Here is a 25,207-nt window from a genome sequence, read left to right as displayed (position 1 = left end):
TATGGCTTCTTTGATTTAAAAAAAAGAATTAAAAAACCTTTTGCAAAATATAGTTTAAAACTTGGTGGTGAGATGGTCAGCTTATGTTGTACCAAGTTTGTTCAAGGCATCTTGATCAGAAATTAAATATGGCTGCCAATGGCCACATTGGAAAATATAAATGCTTGTGAGTCATCTGTCACAAACATCTTGTCTTCAGAAGCCACTGGACCAAAGATGACTCTTGAATTTGGTCAAGATCTTTAAATCTGATGTTCTATTACTCAGAAATTTTGATAGTAGTGGAGCTCAACATGTATGTTCCAGGTTTTTTAGCACGATAAGACATGACCTATGGAATACTGTAAGTGACATTCTCGCGATCTCGCATTCTCGCGATCTTGACCTTTGGAAACGAGCTAAATATGCTCAAAACATGAGAATGCCAATCGCGAGAATGCGAGATTTGGCCAATACAGTCATCTAGTGGCTCACTCGTCTGAGGCGTCGCAATTCGCTGTGTAGAGTTGCGTCCCTTGGCTGTGACAAGCCGGGGTATAACTGAAATATAAATACTGTTCAAAGCGATGAATTTTGAAAACATGGGAGACGGCACGCATTTTATTTTTAACATATTATGTTTCATATCGAGCTTTGTAAGACATCTGTGTAATGCTGTCGAAGAGACGATTCACATGCATCATGCGTGTTCAGTAGGGTTACGTGTACGGAGTAGGAACACACATATTAGCGATATTTCTAGGAACTTTGAGGCAATATAATAAAGTAAGGTGGGATGTTTTGTAGTCAGGTGGGAGAGGGTGAAAATCTATTACTTTATTTTGTATGGCCGAAAGTAGCGAATATGGTGTCGTGTAAAAACATCGTACAATCTCATTTTAGCCGAATGCTACACATTGGTTTTTGAGAATTTTGTTTTAATGAATATGCTAGCAGTTTATAATATTGCCTCATGGAGAAAATCACTGACAGTGCAGCTGCAAATAGCTGCAATACTGCTGATGTGGCTTATTGCAATATTTACTCTCTCACTGACAGTGATATTTTGTTTCCAGCTTCCGGACACTTTTGTGTTTTCACTATCACCGGACGTTCATGTACACAATTTCTTTTGTTCAATTATATTGAGCATGTTGAGGGTTTTAATTTAAAGTACATAGGAAACTAAAGGGAGAGGACTCTACTCTACGCGCATGCGCCTTGACCTTATGATATTACGCATGCGCACCGACAGCTTCTAAAACATGAGAACACGAGATAGTGAGAAAATGAAATGTCTCATTCTCGCGTTCTCACGATTTCGTGTTTTTGTGGCCGAATCAAGATTGCGAGATTGCGATATTTTACAATTGGCCAAATCTTGCATTGTCACGATCTCGCATTCTCGTGTTTTGGGCATATTTAACTCGTTTCCAAAGGTCGAGAATGAGAGATCACGAGAATGTCCCTTACAGTATTCAATACATGACCACATTAGGGCGCTTGGTAACATTACAATACATGACCACATTAGGGTGCTCGGTAACATTACAATACATGACCACATTAGGGCGCTTGGTAACATTACAATACATGACCACATTAGTGTGCTTGGTAACATTACAATACATGACCACATTAGGGTGCTTGGTAACATTACAATACATGACCACATTAGGGCGCTTGGTAACATTACAATACATGATCACATTAGTGTGCTTGGTAACATTACAATACATGACCACATTAGGGCGCTTGGTAACATTACAATACATGACCACATTAGGGTGCTTGGTAACATTACAATACATGACCACATTAGGGTGCTTGGTAACATTACAATACATGACCACATTAGGGCGCTTGGTAACATTACAATACATGACCACATTAGTGTGCTTGGTAACATTACAATACATGACCACATTAGTGTGCTTGGTAACATTACAATACATGACAACATTAGGGCGCTTGGTAACATTACAATACATGACCACATTAGGGCGCTTGGTAACATTACAATACATGACCACATTAGGGCGCTTGGTAACATTACAATACATGACAACATTAGGGCGCTTGGTAACATTACAATACATGACCACATTAGGGCGCTTGGTAACATTACAATACATGACAACATTAGGGCGCTTGGTAACATTACAAAACATGACCACATTAGTGTGCTTGGTAACATTACAATACATGACCACATTAGTGTGCTTGGTAACATTACAATACATGACAACATTAGGGCGCTTGGTAACATTACAATACATGACCACATTAGGGTGCTTGGTAACATTACAATACATGACCACATTAGTGTGCTTGGTAACATTACAATACATGACCACATTAGTGTGCTTGGTAACATTACAATACATGACCACATTAGGGCGCTTGGTAACATTACAATACATGACCACATTAGGGTGCTTGGTAACATTACAATACATGACCACATTAGGGCGCTTGGTAACATTACAATACATGACCACATTAGGGCGCTTGGTAACATTACAATACATGATACCAATAGTCTGCCAAATAGAGTTATAGTACATGGCAACATTCTTGGTGCTTTACTTTAAATTTGATGTAAAATTTACTTACTCACTTTCAGGATTCAAAGCATGATTTGGCTCGACGTTTTGTGATTGGATTGTGTGCTGGCATCCTAGCTTCCTGTGTCAACATTCCATATGATGTAGCCAAAAGTCGTATACAGGGTCCTCAACCTGTCCCTGGGCAGATTAAGTATCGGACGTGTAATGCAACAATCAGAACTGTGTACAGAGAAGAAGGGTGAGTGACAGTAGAAGTATAGAGAGGAAGGTGACTGACAGTAAAAGTGTAGAGAGGAAGGTGACTGACAGTAGAAGTGTAGAGAGGAAGGGGAGTGACAGTAGAAGTATGGACAGGAAGGTGAGTGACAGTGGAAGTGTGGACAGGAAGGGGAGTGACAGTAGAAGTGTGGACAGGAAGGGGAGTGACAGTAGAAGTGTAGACAGGAAGGGGAGTGACAGTAGAAGTGTGGACAGGAAGGGGAGTGACAGTAGAAGTGTGGACAGGAAGGGGAGTGACAGTAGAAGTGTGGACAGGAAGGGGAGTGACAGTAGAAGTGTGGACAGGAAGGGGAGTGACAGTAGAAGTGTGGACAGGAAGGGGAGTGACAGTAGAAGTGTGGACAGGAAGGGGAGTGACAGTAGAAGTGTAGACAGGAAGGGGAGTGACAGTAAAAGTGTAGAGAGGAAGGTGACTGACAGTAGAAGTGTAGAGAGGAAGGGGAGTGACAGTAGAAGTGTGGACAGGAAGGGGAGTGACAGTAGAAGTGTGGACAGGAAGGGGAGTGACAGTAGAAGTGTGGACAGGAAGGGGAGTGACAGTGGAAGTGTAGAGAGGAAGGGGAGTGACAGTAGAAGTGTGGACAGGAAGGGGAGTGACAGTAGAAGTGTGGACAGGAAGGGGAGTGACAGTAGAAGTGTGGACAGGAAGGGGAGTGACAGTAGAAGTGTGGACAGGAAGGGGAGTGACAGTAGAAGTGTAGACAGGAAGGGGAGTGACAGTAGAAGTGTAGAGAGGAAGGGGAGTGACAGTAGAAGTGTGGACAGGAAGGTGACTGACAGTAGAAGTATGGACAGGAAGGGGAGTGACAGTAGAAGTGTAGACAGGAAGGGGAGTGACAGTAAAAGTGCAGAGAGGAAGGTGAGTGACAGTGGAAGTGTAGAGAGGAAGGGGAGTGACAGTAGAAGTGTGGACAGGAAGTGAGGAAGTTGAGTGACAGTAGAAGTGTGGACAGGAAGGGGAGTGACAGTAGAAGTGTGGACAGGAAGGGGAGTGACAGTGGAAGTGTGGACAGGAAGGGGAGTGACAGTAGAAGTGTAGAGAGGAAGGTGAGTGACAGTAGAAGTGTGGACAGGAAGGGGAGTGACAGTAGAAGTGTGGACAGGAAGGGGAGTGACAGTAGAAGTGCAGAGAGGAAGGGGAGTGACAGTAGAAGTGTAGACAGGAAGGGGAGTGACAGTAGAAGTGTGGACAGGGTGGGGAGTGACAGTAGAAGTGTGGACAGGAAGGGGAGTGACAGTAGAAGTGTAGAGAGGAAGGTGAGTGACAGTAGAAGTGTGGACAGGAAGGGGAGTGACAGTAGAAGTATGGACAGGAAGGTGAGTGACAGTAGAAGTGTGGACAGGAAGGGGAGTGACAGTGGAAGTGTGGACAGGAAGGGGAGTGACAGTAGAAGTGTAGAGAGGAAGGTGAGTGACAGTAGAAGTGTGGACAGGAAGGGGAGTGACAGTAGAAGTATGGACAGGAAGGTGAGTGACAGTAGAAGTGTGGACAGGAAGGGGAGTGACAGTGGAAGTGTGGACAGGAAGGGGAGTGACAGTAGAAGTGCAGAGAGGAAGGGGAGTGACAGTAGAAGTGTGGACAGGAAGGGGAGTGACAGTGGAAGTGTGGACAGGAAGGGGAGTGACAGTAGAAGTGTAGAGAGGAAGGGGAGTGACAGTGGAAGTGTGGACAGGAAGGGGAGTGACAGTAGAAGTGCAGAGAGGAAGGGGAGTGACAGTAGAAGTGTGGACAGGAAGGGGAGTGACAGTAGAAGTGTGGACAGGAAGGGGAGTGACAGTAGAAGTGCAGAGAGGAAGGGGAGTGACAGTAGAAGTGTGGACAGGAAGGGGAGTGACAGTAGAAGTGCAGAGAGGAAGGGGAGTGACAGTAGAAGTGTGGACAGGAAGGGGAGTGACAGTAGAAGTGTGGACAGGAAGGGGAGTGACAGTAGAAGTGCAGAGAGGAAGGGGAGTGACAGTAGAAGTGTGGACAGGAAGGGGAGTGACAGTAGAAGTGTAGAGAGGAAGGGGAGTGACAGTAGAAGTGTAGAGAGGAAGGTGAGTGACAGTAGAAGTGTGGACAGGAAGGGGAGTGACAGTAGAAGTATGGACAGGAAGGTGAGTGACAGTAGAAGTGTGGACAGGAAGGGGAGTGACAGTGGAAGTGTGGACAGGAAGGGGAGTGACAGTAGAAGTGTAGAGAGGAAGGGGAGTGACAGTAGAAGTGCAGAGAGGAAGGGGAGTGACAGTAGAAGTGTGGACAGGAAGGGGAGTGACAGTAGAAGTGTGGACAGGAAGGGGAGTGACAGTAGAAGTGTGGACAGGAAGGGGAGTGACAGTAGAAGTGCAGAGAGGAAGGGGAGTGACAGTAGAAGTGCAGAGAGGAAGGGGAGTGACAGTGGAAGTGTGGACAGGAAGGGGAGTGACAGTAGAAGTGTGGACAGGAAGGGGAGTGACAGTAGAAGTGCAGAGAGGAAGGGGAGTGACAGTAGAAGTGCAGAGAGGAAGGGGAGTGACAGTGGAAGTGTGGACAGGAAGGGGAGTGACAGTAGAAGTGTGGACAGGAAGGGGAGTGACAGTAGAAGTGTGGACAGGAAGGGGAGTGACAGTAGAAGTGCAGAGAGGAAGGGGAGTGACAGTAGAAGTGCAGAGAGGAAGGGGAGTGACAGTGGAAGTGTGGACAGGAAGGGGAGTGACAGTAGAAGTGTGGACAGGAAGGGGAGTGACAGTAGAAGTGTGGACAGGAAGGGGAGTGACAGTAGAAGTGTGGACAGGAAGGGGAGTGACAGTAGAAGTGTGGACAGGAAGGGGAGTGACAGTAGAAGTGTGGACAGGAAGGGGAGTGACAGTAGAAGTGTGGACAGGAAGGGGAGTGACAGTAGAAGTGTGGACAGGAAGGGGAGTGACAGTAGAAGTGTGGACAGGAAGGGGAGTGACAGTAGAAGTGTGGACAGGAAGGGGAGTGACAGTAGAAGTGCAGAGAGGAAGGGGAGTGACAGTAGAAGTGCAGAGAGGAAGGGGAGTGACAGTGGAAGTGTGGACAGGAAGGGGAGTGACAGTAGAAGTGTGGACAGGAAGGGGAGTGACAGTAGAAGTGTGGACAGGAAGGGGAGTGACAGTAGAAGTGTGGACAGGAAGGGGAGTGACAGTAGAAGTGTGGACAGGAAGGGGAGTGACAGTAGAAGTGTGGACAGGAAGGGGAGTGACAGTAGAAGTGTGGACAGGAAGGGGAGTGACAGTAGAAGTGCAGAGAGGAAGGGGAGTGACAGTAGAAGTGCAGAGAGGAAGGGGAGTGACAGTAGAAGTGTGGACAGGAAGGGGAGTGACAGTAGAAGTGCAGAGAGGAAGGGGAGTGACAGTAGAAGTGCAGAGAGGAAGGGGAGTGACAGTGGAAGTGTGGACAGGAAGGGGAGTGACAGTAGAAGTGCAGAGAGGAAGGGGAGTGACAGTAGAAGTGTGGACAGGAAGGGGAGTGACAGTAGAAGTGCAGACAGGAAGGGGAGTGACAGTAGAAGTGCAGAGAGGAAGGGGAGTGACAGTGGAAGTGTGGACAGGAAGGGGAGTGACAGTAGAAGTGCAGAGAGGAAGGGGACTGACAGTGGAAGTGTGGACAGGGTGGGGAGTGACAGTAGAAGTGTGGACAGGAAGGGGAGTGACAGTGGAAGTGTGGACAGGAAGGGGAGTGACAGTAGAAGTGTGGACAGGAAGGGGAGTGACAGTAGAAGTGTGGACAGGAAGGGGAGTGACAGTAGAAGTGTGGACAGGAAGGGGAGTGACAGTAGAAGTGCAGAGAGGAAGGGGAGTGACAGTGGAAGTGTGGACAGGAAGGGGAGTGACAGTAGAAGTGTGGACAGGAAGGGGAGTGACAGTAGAAGTGTGGACAGGAAGGGGAGTGACAGTAGAAGTGTAGAGAGGAAGGGGAGTGACAGTAGAAGTGTGGACAGGAAGGGGAGTGACAGTAGAAGTGTAGACAGGAAGGGGAGTGACAGTAGAAGTGTAGACAGGAAGGGGAGTGACAGTAGAAGTGTAGACAGGAAGGGGAGTGACAGTGGAAGTGTGGACAGGAAGGGGAGTGACAGTAGAAGTGCAGACAGGAAGGGGAGTGACAGTAGAAGTGCAGAGAGGAAGGGGAGTGACAGTGGAAGTGTGGACAGGAAGGGGAGTGACAGTAGAAGTGCAGAGAGGAAGGGGAGTGACAGTGGAAGTGTAGACAGGAAGGGGAGTGACAGTAGAAGTGTAGACAGGAAGGGGAGTGACAGTAGAAGTGCAGAGAGGAAGGGGAGTGACAGTAGAAGTGTAGACAGGAAGGGGAGTGACAGTAGAAGTGTAGACAGGAAGGGGAGTGACAGTAGAAGTGTAGACAGGAAGGGGAGTGACAGTGGAAGTGTGGACAGGAAGGGGAGTGACAGTAGAAGTGCAGACAGGAAGGGGAGTGACAGTAGAAGTGCAGAGAGGAAGGGGAGTGACAGTGGAAGTGTGGACAGGAAGGGGAGTGACAGTAGAAGTGCAGAGAGGAAGGGGAGTGACAGTGGAAGTGTGGACAGGAAGGGGAGTGACAGTAGAAGTGCAGAGAGGAAGGGGAGTGACAGTGGAAGTGTAGAGAGGAAGGGGAGTGACAGTAGAAGTGTAGACAGGAAGGGGAGTGACAGTAGAAGTGTGGACAGGAAGGGGAGTGACAGTAGAAGTGTGGACAGGAAGGGGAGTGACAGTGGAAGTGTGGACAGGAAGGGGAGTGACAGTAGAAGTGTGGACAGGAAGGGGAGTGACAGTAGAAGTGTAGAGAGGAAGGGGAGTGACAGTAGAAGTGCAGAGAGGAAGGGGAGTGACAGTAGAAGTGTGGACAGGAAGGGGAGTGACAGTGGAAGTGTGGACAGGAAGGGGAGTGACAGTAGAAGTGTGGACAGGAAGGGGAGTGACAGTAGAAGTGTGGACAGGAAGGGGAGTGACAGTGGAAGTGTGGACAGGGTGGGGAGTGACAGTAGAAGTGTGGACAGGAAGGGGAGTGACAGTAGAAGTGTGGACAGGAAGGGGAGTGACAGTAGAAGTGTGGACAGGAAGGGGACTGACAGTGGAAGTGTGGACAGGGTGGGGAGTGACAGTGGAAGTGTGGACAGGAAGGGGAGTGACAGTAGAAGTGTGGACAGGAAGGGGAGTGACAGTGGAAGTGTGGACAGGAAGGGGAGTGACAGTAGAAGTGTGGACAGGAAGGGGAGTGACAGTGGAAGTGTGGACAGGAAGGGGAGTGACAGTAGAAGTGTGGACAGGAAGGGGAGTGACAGTAGAAGTGTAGAGAGGAAGGGGAGTGACAGTAGAAGTGCAGAGAGGAAGGGGAGTGACAGTAGAAGTGTGGACAGGAAGGGGAGTGACAGTGGAAGTGTGGACAGGAAGGGGAGTGACAGTAGAAGTGTGGACAGGAAGGGGAGTGACAGTAGAAGTGTAGAGAGGAAGGGGAGTGACAGTAGAAGTGCAGAGAGGAAGGGGAGTGACAGTGGAAGTGTGGACAGGAAGGGGAGTGACAGTGGAAGTGTGGACAGGAAGGGGAGTGACAGTAGAAGTGTGGACAGGAAGGGGAGTGACAGTAGAAGTGTGGACAGGAAGGGGAGTGACAGTAGAAGTGTGGACAGGAAGGGGAGTGACAGTAGAAGTGTAGACAGGAAGGGGAGTGACAGTGGAAGTGTGGACAGGAAGGGGAGTGACAGTGGAAGTGTGGACAGGAAGGGGAGTGACAGTAGAAGTGTGGACAGGAAGGGGAGTGACAGTAGAAGTGTGGACAGGAAGGGGAGTGACAGTAGAAGTGTGGACAGGAAGGGGAGTGACAGTGGAAGTGTGGACAGGAAGGGGAGTGACAGTGGAAGTGTGGACAGGAAGGGGAGTGACAGTAGAAGTGTGGACAGGAAGGGGAGTGACAGTAGAAGTGTGGACAGGAAGGGGAGTGACAGTAGAAGTGTGGACAGGAAGGGGAGTGACAGTGGAAGTGTGGACAGGAAGGGGAGTGACAGTAGAAGTGTGGACAGGAAGGGGAGTGACAGTAGAAGTGTGGACAGGAAGGGGAGTGACAGTGGAAGTGTAGAGAGGAAGGGGAGTGACAGTAAAAGTGTAGAGAGGAAGGGGAGTGACAGTAGAAGTGCAGAGAGGAGTGGAGTGACAGTAGAAGTGTGGACAGGAAGGGGAGTCACAGTAGAAGTGTGGACAGGAAGGGGAGTCACAGTAGAAGTGCAGAGATGGCGGAAAGATTTTAAGTTTTGAATTGATATTTTCATGTTTTTGTTCATCAGATACCAATTTTTATTCATGTTATGCTGTTTTCTTGCCAGCTTCTTTGCTCTGTATAAAGGGCTGCTTCCAAAGGTGATGAGACTCGGACCAGGTATGTACCACCAACCCACAGCAAATATGTCATTTGAAGACAGTTCTGGCAGTGATGATATCTACAAATGCCTTTTATATCAATAATTGTGATATCAAATTGAATACTACAGCTACTCTCAGTTGTAGGGTGGAATATGTACCAGGGTCCCATCATTTTAACAAAAACAGAACAGTGTCATCAGGACTCAGGTTAAAGTGGATCATTCAGTTGTTGTTAGAAGTAAATGCAATGATATGTTATCAGGTAATGTGGGTAAACCTGTTTCACCGTTCTATGACCTTTCACTTTCACATACCCTCATCAATCTTGTGATGTGTTTTCCACAACTCTCAAATCCCTGATAATTTCACAAAAAAAGGATTTTTTCGCATCGTTCATTGTTTATTCTGAGACGATACGGAGAGTAACAACCATGTGATAATAAACAAAGAATATTAAAAATAGCTTTGTTTTGAAATATTCTTTTGAGTATTTGATGTATGTACAATCCATGCCTAACATCTTGACCAATTCAGATACACAATCAACATTTTTTTTCTTCTATTAAGCAAATTATTTACATGGTGAAAACAGTCAATTTATCTTGTCAAGTTACATGTACAATATCCTGGGAATGCGGGGATCTAAACACAACTTTCATTATAATAGAAATGATCATCCATATTTGCTTGGTAATAAGCAGTTTTAGTTTGGAAAGTTTTCCCCATACTTTCCATTGAAATTGATAATTCCCATTTCAATTTCTAAATCTGCACATTTCTTTTGTTAATCATTCTTTGCATTAAGCATGTTTTCATGTTCATCATTTGCAATGTGTTTGCCTAGATATATCACCAACTTTGTACAAAAAACATGATGACAAGGTATTTTCCAGGAACCCCGAATTCTATTTTACCATGTCATTACAATTGTAACCATGCCATTGGAACTCTAAGACAAGGACTCTCAAACCTTTTATCCTTCTCAGATGAAAGACTTCACAGATCTTTCTTGAAATGTTGACTGAATGGTTTGCCTACTTGATAGTCTACCATCATAACCTTTATAGGTTTGTTTGTACAGATACTATGATTTGGCATTTCTTGTAAGGACTGATGATACATTCGTAACTGAATTCTGTTCCAAAGATTTGTTTTCTTTTCATCAAAATTTACTGTTGCAAGATTGCAATGTTAGCTTTACAGCCCCCTTCCTGATGCTTGTTCTTCCATGTCAGGTGGTGCAATCATGCTGTTGGTATACGAGGCTGCTTTTGAATGGATGCAGAAGAATCTGTGAGAAAACCTGATTACATGTACAAGTAAGTACATATTAAGTTATCTGCCTCTTTAAGCAGTACCCAGGGATTATCTGACCTACTCAGAGCCAGATATTCGGCCCCAAGTCTGCAGCAAATGTCAATAACAATTCCCAATTTGGAACTAAAAATTCCCAATCCATGTTACAATGTATGAATAGATATAACTAATAACTAATTTTATGGCTTTGAAGAAGTAACCTGTATTCACTTATAACAAGACCAGTAAATAGGAACCGGTTTTAATGCTACCATTTATATTATGGCATTTAATGCAATCTCAAAATATCTCTGAATTTAAGAAAATATAAACTTTTAACAAATCCCAGTTTGGAACAAAATATCATTTTTTTCCCCAATTTGCCTTCCAAGGGCACTTTGTTAACAATTGTAGCTAAATCCCTGGTACCACTTTACCACATTACCACTGTGTCTACCTTGTCACTGTGTGCCGCCCCAGATGAACACAGTAGTTAGTAATCCAGACCATTTCCAGCCTTATAATATGACAGTTATGCTGTCTTCATCTGTATATACTGTTGTATAAGGACATATTACCTTCTGTAATGAGGTAGCAGACTTTCTAAACAATTGGTGAGAATAATTTTTTTGTTTTGTTTCAGGATTGACTGCCAAATCCAGTAGTGAAAATTATTGTGAGACAACATACAGTGGAACTGGGAAAAGATTATGTTACTGATTATCAGTCATCTATTCATGTAGTTTTCGTCATGTTTTGTCTCCAGTGCCCAATGGAGTCTGTTTCGATGGATAGCTAAGAGTGATTATTCTCTGGCATTTTGACATTTTGAATTTCTGTAGAGAAACTTATTTTCATTTACCATTGACAGACTTTACATGCAAGATGGCAGACTGTGAAAATGTGAAATTCAGTGATCCCAAGATAAAAGTATGACGGTAAACAACACATGTTCAGCCCACCAGGACTTAAGGTCCAAGTGAGCTTATAGTATGTTGTCTGTCGGTCGTCTATCCAGTGTGTCTGCATCTGTCATCCATTGTCTGTTAACTTCTTCTCTTCTAGGATTCAGCTGAACAGATAATAACTGGATAGCAATTATCGTGTTGTTTAAATCAAAGGTTTTGAGTTTTTATTAAAGAAATCAAGTTAAGTTATAAAAATCAAATTGTAAAAAATCTTTAAGAATCGTCTTCTAAGAAACCAAAACGTCAAGCAATATGGAACATTGATATGATGTGTACCCGTAGGAACACAATGGGAATGAAAATTGTTCATGTTCATGAAAAGTTACACCTTTAAGAATCTTTAAGAATCAATTTCTCAGAAACCAGATGGTCCTGGGAATTGGTTTTTTAAAATTGAAAAGATATTCTTTAATTGTGTAATGTGAATCAGCTTCTTAATAAGTAAAGGAGTCTAGTAGGTGATTAGCAGGATGTGCAGAACTACAATGCGATTCCATTATTATCATAGCATTTTTATTAAGAACTAAGCTATTTTTCCTAAAATTTAATATAGATATTTTTATTAAAGAACATCACACAAAGTTTGTGAAAGTCAAAAGGTCTTTGTTATGATGAGATGTATTATTAGGCCGGTAGAAATAGTGAAACACCTCGACATTTTTTATAACAGACAAATTTTATGTTAAGATGAATCATATACATATTCTGTCACACCATACCCAACCCAACCAAAATCAACCTCTGGCAAATATATTTTTAACCATTTTATTCATCGGGACAAATATGGTAGAAAAAGGGGAAAATGGTTTCTTCATGGAGGCTTTAATCAGGATGTCTTTAAACACATAATGGTGATTATTTGCCATATTTGGTGAACAAATACAGATTATGATGATAGAAAATTGAATTGGGATTAATTATTAAGAAAATTAACAATTAACGAGGTGATGTGTGGCAAGGCCATACTTGAGTTGTCTCCCTTTAAACATACTTGCATCAACTGTCAAAATGTTGGTATTCTTCATTCCTACTTGAATTTTTGCAGCAACTTAATGATTTAAGTAAATATTTAGAAGCAGCAAAAGGTCCATTCCAAATTAAGTCAAGGTGACATATCCATTGTCAGGTAGACATGCTCCCATAATCATAAAAATGTCTGGGTTTTTATCAGCTTTTGACGATCAAAATGAACTTGTGTCCACCATAGAGTAGTTGGCAACAACTTGATAGCTCTTCAAACAGTTTCACAATCTGTGCATGTATATATGCTGTTCACACTTCCTGTTGTAGCAGATGGACCTGTTAATCAATTATAGACTGTCATCAACAAGAATTCCGTTTTCACACGCACTTTCACATTTGCAATGGATGCTACATGGAATTCTCATTTTGAAGCAACTGCAAGAAGTACATAGTCTTGTGGAGCTCTTGCATAAACATCTAATCTCCTTCAGTAGGTCTGGTGGAGCAGGGTCTTTATCAGTGATCACTGGGAGTAAATGTCCATGAGTGTTTCTGAACCCAAACCTTTCCTTGTCATGTAACGTTTCAAGATGACGCCATGTGTGGACCTGCAGATGAACTCGCAGGGAATGGAAGTAGCAAGCTCTTGATGTTGGAGGCATGCGTTCAACAGGAATATATCTAGTAGATATGATGTTCAGGTATCCCAGGTCATCTAAAGATCTGCCATACTTTCCACCAGTGTATAGTCCAGAAACATACCTCTCTCCTGCTTTCTTCACATCATCCAATGGCACATCATCCTCACCAAACACTTTGACTGCTGTTTGAAGTTCAGGTGATGAAGAAAGGTACTTCATATGCTTCACTTTACCAAAGCCAAATACAGAAGATGTCGTGTCACATCCAGAAACAGCATGCAAAAAGGGCAACAATTGGCACTGATGATAACCAATTGAACGCTGTGCTTCTTGTATTGATGTTGTTTGTGTTTTTGTCTTCATATATACATCAGATTTGGGATCGACATGGTGCATCAGCAAGACAAAAACATCTGTATCATCTGAAACAACATGTACTGTGTTGTATGTGTCAGATAACTTGACTGCCTCTCTAACAATGACACTTAAGGTATTCAGATAATAGATTGATGGTATTCTGTTTGTTCTTCTTGTTGGCAAGAAAACTGCTTTGGTCAGAGGGTACAGGGGCTTCGGGGTTTACTACCACATCAGCATCTCTGTCCTTCATTAGTCTGCGACATAACTGTCAAACACAACCAGAAGAGGAAATCCATCTGTTGCTTTGTGTGCTAATGTATTGGTATAAGCACGACACACATCGTGAAGGGTGCCTGTTTTGGGCCATTTCATTTGTTGAAGCACAGCACATCCGTCAACAACTGTAATTCCAGGGACGATGTCACTAGTAACGACAATGTTCGGATTCAACTTTATGATGTGTCAGGAAAGTTGCGACTTTTGGGATTTTCGCATAGTGCCATCTTCATGGAAGAGAGCTGGTGGAAGAGAGCTGGTGAAACAGCTGCAAGTTCAAAGCTGAAGAACACAGATGGAGGTGGACGTCCTGAAACATAGGCAATCGTACATCTCAGCAGAAAACATATGAATTTTTTCACCGTCTTTTAAATTCACTGCCTTTTTCACAGCAAATGTAACAGCTTGGTTGCTTTTCTTTAACATGACATCTCCAAACTTCTTCTCGTTGATGCTGTCTTGAATGGAGTTACCAATTCTGACCAGCTTGTCAACGTTGACTCGATCATCAGCAATCAGACCTGTGGCAATGTTTCTCAGCTGGGAATTTTCTCCACCTTGAAATGGGTTATGGGTCCTGAGATAGCCTAGGATAATCTGCATAGTCTTGACTGATTCGTCCTACATTCATTTCACGATGCTGATCTGACCATGAGCTGTTGGTTGTTTTCGTCAAGGATCTCAAAGAGTCAGTATACTGAGCAGTGACATGTGCTGACAACAGCCACTTTGTTCTTGCACCTTCCCTGTGAGTGATATTGATAAGTCCATCTTGGGTCTTTCCAGCCCTCATCAGTGACTGTTCTATGGTCATATCACTCCATGTGCCACTCCAGAACAGGTTGCTGTTATGACGGACTGTGAAGAGGCCATTTTTAAGGGGACTTTCAAGGCATGGACATGAACTTTTGAAATCCTGTAAATACAGCCTGCAATACTTGGCATAGTTGTTATGTACTGTAGCAGCAAACCAGGGTAGCATATCTTGTGATGCTTTTAGATGAAGCTGCCAGTTCCCTGTGCGCTCAGCTCTGATGAACATACAGACAACAGACACAAAGTCCAGAAAATACAGCCACAAATTTGCAGTCCTTGATTCTTGTAGTTTCTGCTTTGCACTTTGTAATCTTGTTGATACTTCTGTCATGATGTTGTTGTTCATCACATGGGTGATAGACTGATTATGTTCCATAAGCTGTTTATTCAAGAGTTCCAACTCTGTAAACATCTGATCAACATCTGGACTTCTTGAAATGAAATTCTGCAGTGTTTCATTCTGACTGACTGAACTATCATTGTTGTCTTCCATTTCAGCTGAACTATCGTCTTCAGCAATATCTCCTTCAGGCAACAAAAGAAGTATGTGCAAAGCAGCACAGGTGAGAAGACATGCTCTAAGTGTCTTTGTATAAGCCTTTCCTTCCACCATTTTGGGAATGGAATTTTGGGCATATACAGTAGCCCAAGCTTCATCCAGTCCACAGCCTTCCATAGCCTTACAACCTGCCCCTAGAAAAGACATCAGCTGATGAAAACCTCCAAGACGAAGTTGAACATGTTGAAATTCAACAGGATTGTCAGCTTTAATTTTATATGCCTTCGCATAGAGTGCTTGGTCAAAGGTGAGCATTGCACATCATTGTCTAGCTTTTTGTCTTTGCTTATCAATGAAAACCAGTATGCTATGTACAGCCTCATTCGTTTGAGGGTTAAGAGGCATCATTGGATGGTACACAATTGAGGAGCCCAAACATTCACCTTCTGTAATTTCTGCCATGAAGCCTTGCCAACTCGGTGATACTTGGAAACAGGCATTTGACAGCATCCATAAGGTGTCTAGCTTCAGATACTCTTCCAAAGAACCAACTTCGACTGGTTCGAGTTTCTGGAACACTATCTTGGACATGAGATTTTTGTTGGATTGCCTTTACGGTTGTATTATATGACCAAAGTCACCAGAAGATGCAATATCAGCAGATGTTTTCTTCTTACGCTGAACAGTAATTGTTTGTTTGGAAGCTGGGATTTGGCAAGCAATAATACCCATGACATGTGTTGAATTGTGTCCAGTAACAGTGTCCTCATTGTAGTCAAAGTTGTCAGCCACCCACTGCCAAAAAACACCTGTGCCTCGATTACAGGTGGAAGATCTTCAACAGACTCGCTTACTACAGCTGATTTCTCAAAATCCATTACTTGATCATAAGACAGAGAAGCCAAGACTAGACAAAACATTCAGCAGCACTCTGGATCTTGTTGTTTGGTGGATGAAAAGGCCAGTGGAGAGCATCAAAGGTGATAGATAAGGGTTTGGAGCTGAAGCTTGCATCAATGCATGACAAAGAGAAACAACTTCCAAGTCGTTGTTTTTCAAAGGCAGTTTCTGTGGTGGCTTTTCTCATTAGACTTCTCACAAACACAAGGAGGACATCAGGAACCTCATTCTCAAGTTTGTCAATGTCAGTGTCTTGAGGACAAGGATAAAACAAGTCTGTCTTCTTGAGACCTTCTAAATGCTTTCTGATATGACATCCTAACATTCTGGCTTGTTGCAATGTGTCATCTTTATCACTGTCATCTTCATGATAGGAGTTTTGCAGAAAAGTTGCTGCTTTGTCAACAAAAGTAACAACATTTTCTCTTCCTTCAACTTCTGCTACCTTTGCACCAAAATGTTCAAGAAGACGGCGCTGCAGATGTTTAATGCTGTATGGTTCCACATCTTTGGCAAGCCTGCTCTGCAAATCCTGTATAGTGAACTGACTGTTTTGTTGGAAGGATAACCTCATGCATAATGCTGAGAAAGCAGTAATGTTGGCTGTGTCCTCATTTTTGGTATTGGTATTGGTGTCACTTTTACCATGTGCTGACAAGAACTTCTGCATGCATGGTCTATGATATGTAGCCTCAACTGCACGAATATCACCTGCGATTGCAATCCTAGCCTTGATTTCTACTGATTCCTTATCAAGTCTCTGGTTACAAACTTGTAACAGTGTATTTTGTAAGATGCTTGTTTTTCCAATATTGCTGACATACTCAATACTGCTCACAGCAGAGGACTGGCTTGGATAACGACGTCCTTTAACAAAATCAATTTCTTTGGCACATATTAAACAATGAGTTTCAAAGTTGAAATTGGAGTTCAGAGTTCACAAAACCCTTGTGGCTGTTTGACATGTGGCAGTGGACTGAGTTTTGATGGCTTTGTTAATGTTCTTGTTTGCTGTGTATGTCTTTCGACAACTCTCATGTACAAAATACATGTAGTCATTATTCACTGTAATCTGAGTGTGAATGTCATTTTCACGTTTCATTGATACTGCAATCAAAGACGAAAGTCCTTTTGAAGACAGTTTCACATCAGCTCCATCAACACCACACAGAACACAGCAGTGGTCAGCAGCACCTGGAATTAAAACAATACAAATAATAATTTTTACATTTACAAAATAGTATGCAATTTAAAAAAATATACTCATGTGTTAAAATGTTGCATAGTACCAGGATTGCATCTTGAAAATGTGTTCATAATGTATGTGCACCACCCAAAATCACATGGAAGAAAATTAGTGAAACATTTCATTTTTGTCAAAAGTTCTAAAAAAAATTAGGCATAGCTTCCGCGTGCCGGGCTACCTGCCCGGTCTAGGGAACAAACATTCAATTTACTGATTCCCCCCAACCCCAAGGCTAATGGACAACTGTCCATTGTGCAATGCCTTTCCCTTACCCCAACACATTAAACTTATGTTTACATGAATATTGGTATATAATGGTACCTACCTTATCGCACAGTTTCATTCAAGGCATTGAAATTTGTTTATGCAATGATAAATGCATTGTACAGAGATTAGAAATAGAATTTTGGGGTTTTGTTTATACTAATGTTCTTGTGTTTACCCATTTTATAAAATGAATATGAAGTGTTATACATCTATTTTCTATGATATCTGTGTATTTGAACAAACATATATTTAATTAAGAGTAACAAAAATGTACATTATTCCCCCCACAAAGCATTTCAGTGTAGGGCCACCTGAAGTCATCATATATGTAACCAGTTGTTAAGGTAGTAGCATACAAGGAAAAGCTGTCTGCTAGCATACAAGTGTCCGATGTATGGGTTTACAGCCCCCCAAACATATTTATTTATATTCTAAGTTATGTGTCTAACTTCACTAGGGTAAATAACAGATGGAAAAAACATATCTAAGTTGTGTTACAAACACAGTTTAAATTAATTTCTCTTCAACAGATGCAAATACCATACAATGCTATCAAGAAGATCTGTCAAAACTGTGATGGAATCAACTCAAAGTATAAAGCAAATACTTCAATTATAATACAGTAAAGTAAAATTACTCTATGCTAAGGACTCTGCATATAAAATACTTACCAGAGCTCCTGTGTGTTGTTGATGACATGTTCTTGGAGTGATGTGTTGACACAAAACCTCTATGAGCTGGAGAGACCACCAGTGGGTGCCATCTTGTTTTGGTTCCTACAGATACTACTTTATGGACAACTACTTTACATGCAAAGAAAGTCATTGAGCAAATTTGACTGGAAATCAAACTCAAATTTAACAACTTTGCCAGAGGTTGATTTTGTTTGGGGTTTTATGGTAATGACATATGAACATGAGAATACCTTTGGCCAAAAACCATAGGATCCAGGATCCCAGTGAAGGTCAGGGTATAAGGGCCCTTTATAGCCCACATGATCTATTTGTATTGTAGTATTCATGTTTCAAGCATGATGTGTGTAAGATGTACCAGCTATTGTAGTATTCATGTTATAAGCATGTGTGTAAGATGTACCAGCTATTGTAGTATTCATGTTACAAGCATGATGTGTGTAAGATGTACCAGCTATTGTAGTATTCATGTTACAAGCATGATGTGTGTAAGATGTACCAGCTATTGTAGTATTCATGTTACAAGCATGATGTGTGTAAGATGTACCAGCTATTGTAGTATTCACGTTACAAGCATGATGTGTGTAAGATGTACCAGCTATTGTAGTATTCATGTCACAAGCATGATGTCTGTAAGATGTACCAGCTATTGTAGTATTCATGTTACAAGCATGATGTGTGTAAGATGTACCAGCTATTGTAGTATTCATGTTACAAGCATGATGTGTGTAAGATGTACCAGCTATTGTAGTATTCATGTTACAAGCATGATGTGTGTAAGATGTACCAGCTATTGTAGTATTCACGTTACAAGCATGATGTGTGTAAGATGTACCAGCTATTGTAGTATTCATGTTACACGCATGATGTCTGTAAGATGTACCAGCTATTGTAGTATTCATGTTACACGCATGATGTGTGTAAGATGTACCAGCTATTGTAGTATTCATGTTACAAGCATGATGTGTGTAAGATGTACCAGCTATTGTAGTATTCATGTTACAAGCATGATGTGTGTAAGATGTACCAGCTATTGTAGTATTCACGTTACAAGCATGATGTGTGTAAGATGTACCAGCTATTGTAGTATTCATGTTACAAGCATGATGTGTGTAAGATGTACCAGCTATTGTAGTATTCACGTTACAAGCATGATGTGTGTAAGATGTACCAGCTATTGTAGTATTCATGTTACAAGCATGATGTGTGTAAGATGTACCAGCTATTGTAGTATTCACGTTACAAGCATGATGTGTGTAAGATGTACCAGCTATTGTAGTATTCATGTTACACGCATGATGTGTGTAAGATGTACCAGCTATTGTAGTATTCATGTTACAAGCATGATGTGTGTAAGATGTACCAGCTATTGTAGTATTCATGTTACAAGCATGATGTGTGTAAGATGTACCAGCTATTGTAGTATTCATGTTACAAGCATGATGTGTGTAAGATGTACCAGCTATTGTAGTATTCATGTTACAAGCATGATGTGTGTAAGATGTACCAGCTATTGTAGTATTCATGTTACAAGCATGATGTGTGTAAGATGTACCAGCTATTGTAGTATTCATGTTACACGCATGATGTGTGTAAGATGTACCAGCTATTGTAGTATTCATGTTACAAGCATGATGTGTGTAAGATGTACCAGCTATTGTAGTATTCACGTTACACGCATGATGTGTGTAAGATGTACCAGCTATTGTAGTATTCATGTTACAAGCATGATGTGTGTAAGATGTACCAGCTATTGTAGTATTCACGTTACAAGCATGATGTGTGTAAGATGTACCAGCTATTGTAGTATTCATGTTACAAGCATGATGTGTGTAAGATGTACCAGCTATTGTAGTATTCATGTCACAAGCATGATGTGTGTAAGATGTACCAGCTATTGTAGTATTCACGTTACAAGCATGATGTGTGTAAGATGTACCAGCTATTGTAGTATTCATGTTACAAGCATGATGTGTGTAAGATGTACCAGCTATTGTAGTATTCACGTTACAAGCATGATGTGTGTAAGATGTACCAGCTATTGTAGTATTCATGTTACAAGCATGATGTGTGTAAGATGTACCAGCTATTGTAGTATTCACGTTACACGCATGATGTGTGTAAGATGTACCAGCTATTGTAGTATTCATGTTACACGCATGATGTGTGTAAGATGTACCAGCTATTGTAGTATTCATGTTACACGCATGATGTGTGTAAGATGTACCAGCTATTGTAGTATTCATGTTACAAGCATGATGTGTGTAAGATGTACCAGCTATTGTAGTATTCATGTTACAAGCATGATGTGTGTAAGATGTACCAGCTAATGTAGTATTCATGTTATAAGCATGTGTGTAAGATGTACCAGCTATTGTAGTATTCATGTTACAAGCATGATGTGTGTAAGATGTACCAGCTATTGTAGTATTCATGTCACAAGCATGATGTGTGTAAGATGTACCAGCTATTGTAGTATTCACGTTACACGCATGATGTGTGTAAGATGTACCAGCTATTGTAGTATTCATGTTACAAGCATGATGTGTGTAAGATGTACCAGCTATTGTAGTATTCATGTTACACGCATGATGTGTGTAAGATGTACCAGCTATTGTAGTATTCATGTTACAAGCATGATGTGTGTAAGATGTACCAGCTATTGTAGTATTCACGTTACAAGCATGATGTGTGTAAGATGTACCAGCTATTGTAGTATTCACGTTACAAGCATGATGTGTGTAAGATGTACCAGCTATTGTAGTATTCATGTTACAAGCATGATGTGTGTAAGATGTACCAGCTATTGTAGTATTCATGTTACACGCATGATGTGTGTAAGATGTACCATCTATTGTAGTATTCACGTTACAAGCATGATGTGTGTAAGATGTACCAGCTATTGTAGTATTCATGTTACAAGCATGATGTGTGTAAGATGTACCAGCTATTGTAGTATTCACGTTACAAGCATGATGTGTGTAAGATGTACCAGCTATTGTAGTATTCACGTTACAAGCATGATGTGTGTAAGATGTACCAGCTATTGTAGTATTCATGTTACACGCATGATGTGTGTAAGATGTACCAGCTATTGTAGTATTCATGTTACAAGCATGATGTGTGTAAGATGTACCAGCTATTGTAGTATTCACGTTACACGCATGATGTCTGTAAGATGTACCAGCTATTGTAGTATTCATGTTACACGCATGATGTGTGTAAGATGTACCAGCTATTGTAGTATTCATGTTACAAGCATGATGTGTGTAAGATGTACCAGCTATTGTAGTATTCATGTTACACGCATGATGTGTGTAAGATGTACCAGCTATTGTAGTATTCACGTTACAAGCATGATGTGTGTAAGATGTACCAGCTATTGTAGTATTCACGTTACAAGCATGATGTGTGTAAGATGTACCAGCTATTGTAGTATTCATGTCACAAGCATGATGTGTGTAAGATGTACCAGCTATTGTAGTATTCACGTTACACGCATGATGTGTGTAAGATGTACCAGCTATTGTAGTATTCATGTTACAAGCATGATGTGTGTAAGATGTACCAGCTATTGTAGTATTCATGTTACAAGCATGATGTGTGTAAGATGTACCAGCTATTGTAGTATTCACGTTACAAGCATGATGTGTGTAAGATGTACCAGCTATTGTAGTATTCATGTTACAAGCATGATGTGTGTAAGATGTACCAGCTATTGTAGTATTCATGTTACACGCATGATGTGTGTAAGATGTACCAGCTATTGTAGTATTCACGTTACACGCATGATGTGTGTAAGATGTACCAGCTATTGTAGTATTCATGTTACAAGCATGATGTGTGTAAGATGTACCAGCTATTGTAGTATTCACGTTACAAGCATGATGTGTGTAAGATGTACCAGCTATTGTAGTATTCATGTCACAAGCATGATGTGTGTAAGATGTACCAGCTAATGTAGTATTCATGTTACAAGCATGATGTGTGTAAGATGTACCAGCTATTGTAGTATTCATGTTACACGCATGATGTGTGTAAGATGTACCAGCTATTGTAGTATTCATGTTACACGCATGATGTGTGTAAGATGTACCAGGTATTGTAGTATTCATGTTACAAGCATGATGTGTGTAAGATGTACCAGGTATTGTAGTATTCATGTTATAAGCATGTGTGTAAGATGTACCAGCTATTGTAGTATTCACGTTACACGCATGATGTGTGTAAGATGTACCAGCTATTGTAGTATTCACGTTACAAGCATGATGTGTGTAAGATGTACCAGCTATTGTAGTATTCATGTCACAAGCATGATGTGTGTAAGATGTACCAGCTAATGTAGTATTCATGTTACAAGCATGATGTGTGTAAGATGTACCAGCTATTGTAGTATTCATGTTACACGCATGATGTGTGTAAGATGTACCAGCTATTGTAGTATTCATGTTACACGCATGATGTGTGTAAGATGTACCAGGTATTGTAGTATTCATGTTACAAGCATGATGTGTGTAAGATGTACCAGGTATTGTAGTATTCATGTTATAAGCATGTGTGTAAGATGTACCAGCTATTGTAGTATTCACGTTACACGCATGATGTGTGTAAGATGTACCAGCTATTGTAGTATTCATGTTACAAGCATGATGTGTGTAAGATGTACCAGCTATTGTAGTATTCACGTTACAAGCATGATGTGTGTAAGATGTACCAGCTATTGTAGTATTCACGTTACAAGCATGATGTGTGTAAGATGTACCAGCTATTGTAGTATTCATGTTACACGCATGATGTGTGTAAGATGTACCAGCTATTGTAGTATTCACGTTACACGCATGATGTGTGTAAGATGTACCAGCTTTTGTAGTATTCATGTTACAAGCATGATGTGTGTAAGATGTACCAGCTATTGTAGTATTCATGTCACAAGCATGATGTGTGTAAGATGTACCAGCTATTGTAGTATTCACGTTCCACTTATACAGAACAATCATTACTTGCAATTGTGAACCACAGAACTATCGAGTCGATAGCTAAAAGTACCCACCTGACTCAATGCTGAAAGTAATGTTAAAAAACATACCTATTCACTAATCAAGGGAAGGTGAAAAACTTCAGTTGTCTGAAAATGATTAGTAACATCCTTGACCTTTTGGATAACTCAAGGGCAGCTATTCTTAGTTTCTATACTCTAAATGGGAGTGGTTTCCGATTGTATAAGCCTGTAGATTACAGTCTATCTTTCCCAGTGTATTAATGATTAATGTTGTAGAATCGCTGACCCCAACTCCCCACCCCCCCACCCCCAGTAATTCTAGTAATCTCTTCCTTCAAATAATTGGGGCCTTTCTTAAAACTATGCAAGGTGCGCTGGAGGGAGGTACTTGTTGTGTGTGGTAACCAGTTCCACTTCCTGTATGCGCAGCAAGCTATGCGTGTTTGCAGACAACTGTAGATAGGAGTCGAGTTTAAGATATTGGTACTTCCACCGTTGAAGATTTCGATCGTAGCAAAGATTGCGATCTTAAATCCAAGCCGTCTTACAATCTCGCTAAGCTCGGTTTGTTCAAGTGGAATAGGACAATTGTATGGTGATTGTAAAGTTGATTGTAAAGTTGATTGTAGGCGCCTAAGATTGATTGTGACTAAGTTTGTCCTGTGCAAGCGGACCCAGGTATTGTAGTATTCAAGGTACTAGCATGGGATCAATAATTCCGGTGACAGTTTGTATAGATGCACCCCTGGATTGACTTACTAAAGTCTCAAGCACTTGCATTTTGATTTTATAGTATATATTTATTTTCTGCTACTTCCCAAGCGAAATGAAATGTCCCGGGTTGACACTGCTGGACCTGCTGTCAGAAAAATTATTTTATGAAATCCAAAAATACAGTTTTTGTTATTTATGTTTATACAGTGATGGTATGGATATGTAATGTATTTCCTCACAAACAATTGTGGTATTATAAATGTAGCAATATTTTTAAAAGTTCTTAAAATACAGATAATGTATTAAATATTATCATATTGCAATTGTGCTGCTCATTGTTTTAGTATGTATGGCTAGCAGTGCGATGTTTAAGATGCATGTGGGGAAACAAGAATATATTCTATACTTCTGCCAGCAGGCCTGCATAGGCAGGCCATTAGTTGCATAGTGAGTTGGTGAGGGTTATTGACAATCTGTTACCATGAGTTGTGCTTCTGTAATTCTTCATGGAATGTCCAATGAACAGGTTGTCTCCCTTGGACCAACAATTTGACTCTTTCTGGTCATTTGTGATTGCATTTCTTTATACATGTAATTTACATTAACTGTTGAGAAAGTGTATGTATCCATGTTAAACAGTCCGGTGGTATGACTGCATGATGCTTCTGTCTGTCTCAAGTGAGTTTTTGAAGCTGCTGGCAGGTTCCTCCAGGCTGGAGAAAGGCTATACCTCACCTGATCAGTGCTCACTACTGTCATTTTGATAACAGGAAGTCGACATTGGCCATTTCATTTCATTGGTCAGTCAAAGTTTGCGAAGGTCGTTCTGACGTGACCTGTAATGGGATGTCCACAGATCTTTATGAAGCGGTAGCAAGCACTGACTGTAATTAGATTGTGAAACAATATCATGTACAACTATGTGAGCAGTATACAGTAATCAAACATACTGGCTTCTATTTATCCAGAAATAGCAATTTCAATTCACATTTATTTCTTAATTCATTGGAATATGTATATATAATGTTTTGTACAATTGCATTGCAAAGTATGCAGTATTTACTTGGAAATGTCAGCCCTATATATCCTGTTTTCTATGAGTGGCAGTTGTAACAGTGAGTGGCTGTGTATGTTTACTCAAGGATTTCATTGGATTTTTATCCCTTGTATTTTATAGACAACTATATCTTATCTGAAAATCTTGTTGAATAAAATGATTATTTTCTATTTTTGCTTAGTTCTATGTATTTCCAGACATATGAGAGATAAAACTGAATTGAATACCTGGCCTTTAATTGATTGTGTTCCATTAATATAGTGAAGTAAGTAAGGATCACAACCTGACTTCAGCAAGAATTGTTCTATTAATATAGGACCGCCTCTTTGGTCGAGTGGTAGAGCATCTGCCCAAA

General features: G+C 41.4%; 2 protein-coding genes across 2 annotated transcripts in view; both read left to right on the top strand.

Annotated features, from left to right (window-relative positions):
* LOC124149750 (mitochondrial 2-oxodicarboxylate carrier-like) overlaps positions 1-18,942 on the top strand; it is a 76,847-nt gene extending 57,905 nt beyond the window's left edge. The window contains exons 6-9 of the mRNA XM_046521525.2: positions 2,606-2,787; positions 9,122-9,174; positions 10,394-10,477; positions 11,098-18,942. Coding sequence (XP_046377481.1) covers positions 2,606-2,787; positions 9,122-9,174; positions 10,394-10,455 — 297 coding nt within the window. The 3' untranslated portion in view covers positions 10,456-10,477; positions 11,098-18,942. The remainder of the gene's footprint in view (positions 1-2,605; positions 2,788-9,121; positions 9,175-10,393; positions 10,478-11,097) is intronic.
* Positions 18,943-20,382: 1,440 nt separating this feature from the next.
* Positions 20,383-22,505, top strand: LOC125384261 (dynein heavy chain-like). Its single transcript, XM_048403036.1, has 2 exons — positions 20,383-21,932; positions 22,314-22,505. Exons 1-2 carry the CDS (start codon positions 20,434-20,436, stop codon positions 22,420-22,422), a joined length of 1,608 nt encoding a protein of 535 aa, XP_048258993.1. The 5' UTR covers positions 20,383-20,433; the 3' UTR covers positions 22,423-22,505.
* Positions 22,506-25,207: the final 2,702 nt, after the last annotated feature.

The sequence above is a fragment of the Haliotis rufescens genome, unplaced genomic scaffold (assembly GCF_023055435.1).
Source record: "Haliotis rufescens isolate VD_foot unplaced genomic scaffold, xgHalRufe1.0.p SCAF_3, whole genome shotgun sequence".
In the NCBI taxonomy this organism is placed as follows: Eukaryota; Metazoa; Mollusca; class Gastropoda; order Lepetellida; family Haliotidae; genus Haliotis; species Haliotis rufescens.
This window is presented reverse-complemented; position numbering and strand designations above follow the sequence as displayed.